Source organism: Phaethon lepturus, unplaced genomic scaffold (assembly GCF_000687285.1).
Source record: "Phaethon lepturus isolate BGI_N335 unplaced genomic scaffold, ASM68728v1 scaffold37043, whole genome shotgun sequence".
Lineage (NCBI taxonomy): Eukaryota > Metazoa > Chordata > Aves > Phaethontiformes > Phaethontidae > Phaethon > Phaethon lepturus.
In genome coordinates this window covers 12,252-12,485 of record NW_010530420.1, presented here as the reverse complement: position 1 = coordinate 12,485, position 234 = coordinate 12,252, and the positions used below count along the sequence as shown (strand labels likewise).

General features: G+C 73.1%; 1 protein-coding gene across 1 annotated transcript in view; it reads left to right on the top strand.

Annotated features, from left to right (window-relative positions):
- The first annotated feature begins 43 nt into the window (after positions 1-43).
- Positions 44-234, top strand: part of DRG2 (developmentally regulated GTP binding protein 2) — a 7,916-nt gene continuing 7,725 nt past the window's right edge. Inside the window, exon 1 of the mRNA XM_010284264.1 lies at positions 44-92. Within this exon, the coding sequence (XP_010282566.1) occupies positions 44-92 (49 nt within the window). The remainder of the gene's footprint in view (positions 93-234) is intronic.

Here is a 234-nt window from a genome sequence, read left to right as displayed (position 1 = left end):
GGGGGCTGTCCCTCCTGGCTGCCATCCTCTTTGCCCGCTGTCGATGCCCGGGCCCCTGCGGGGGGAAGCCTCGGGCCGCACGCCGGGAGGAGGTGAGGTCCGGAGCCGTGGCAGTGCCCCGCCTCTCCTCGGAGCTGGGCCCGGGACCCTAATGCTGCCGGCGCAGGGGGTCCAGGGCTGTCTGCTGTGGGGCCCCCGAGCTGGTGTTGGAAGGCCTTAACGTGAGGAGGGGAC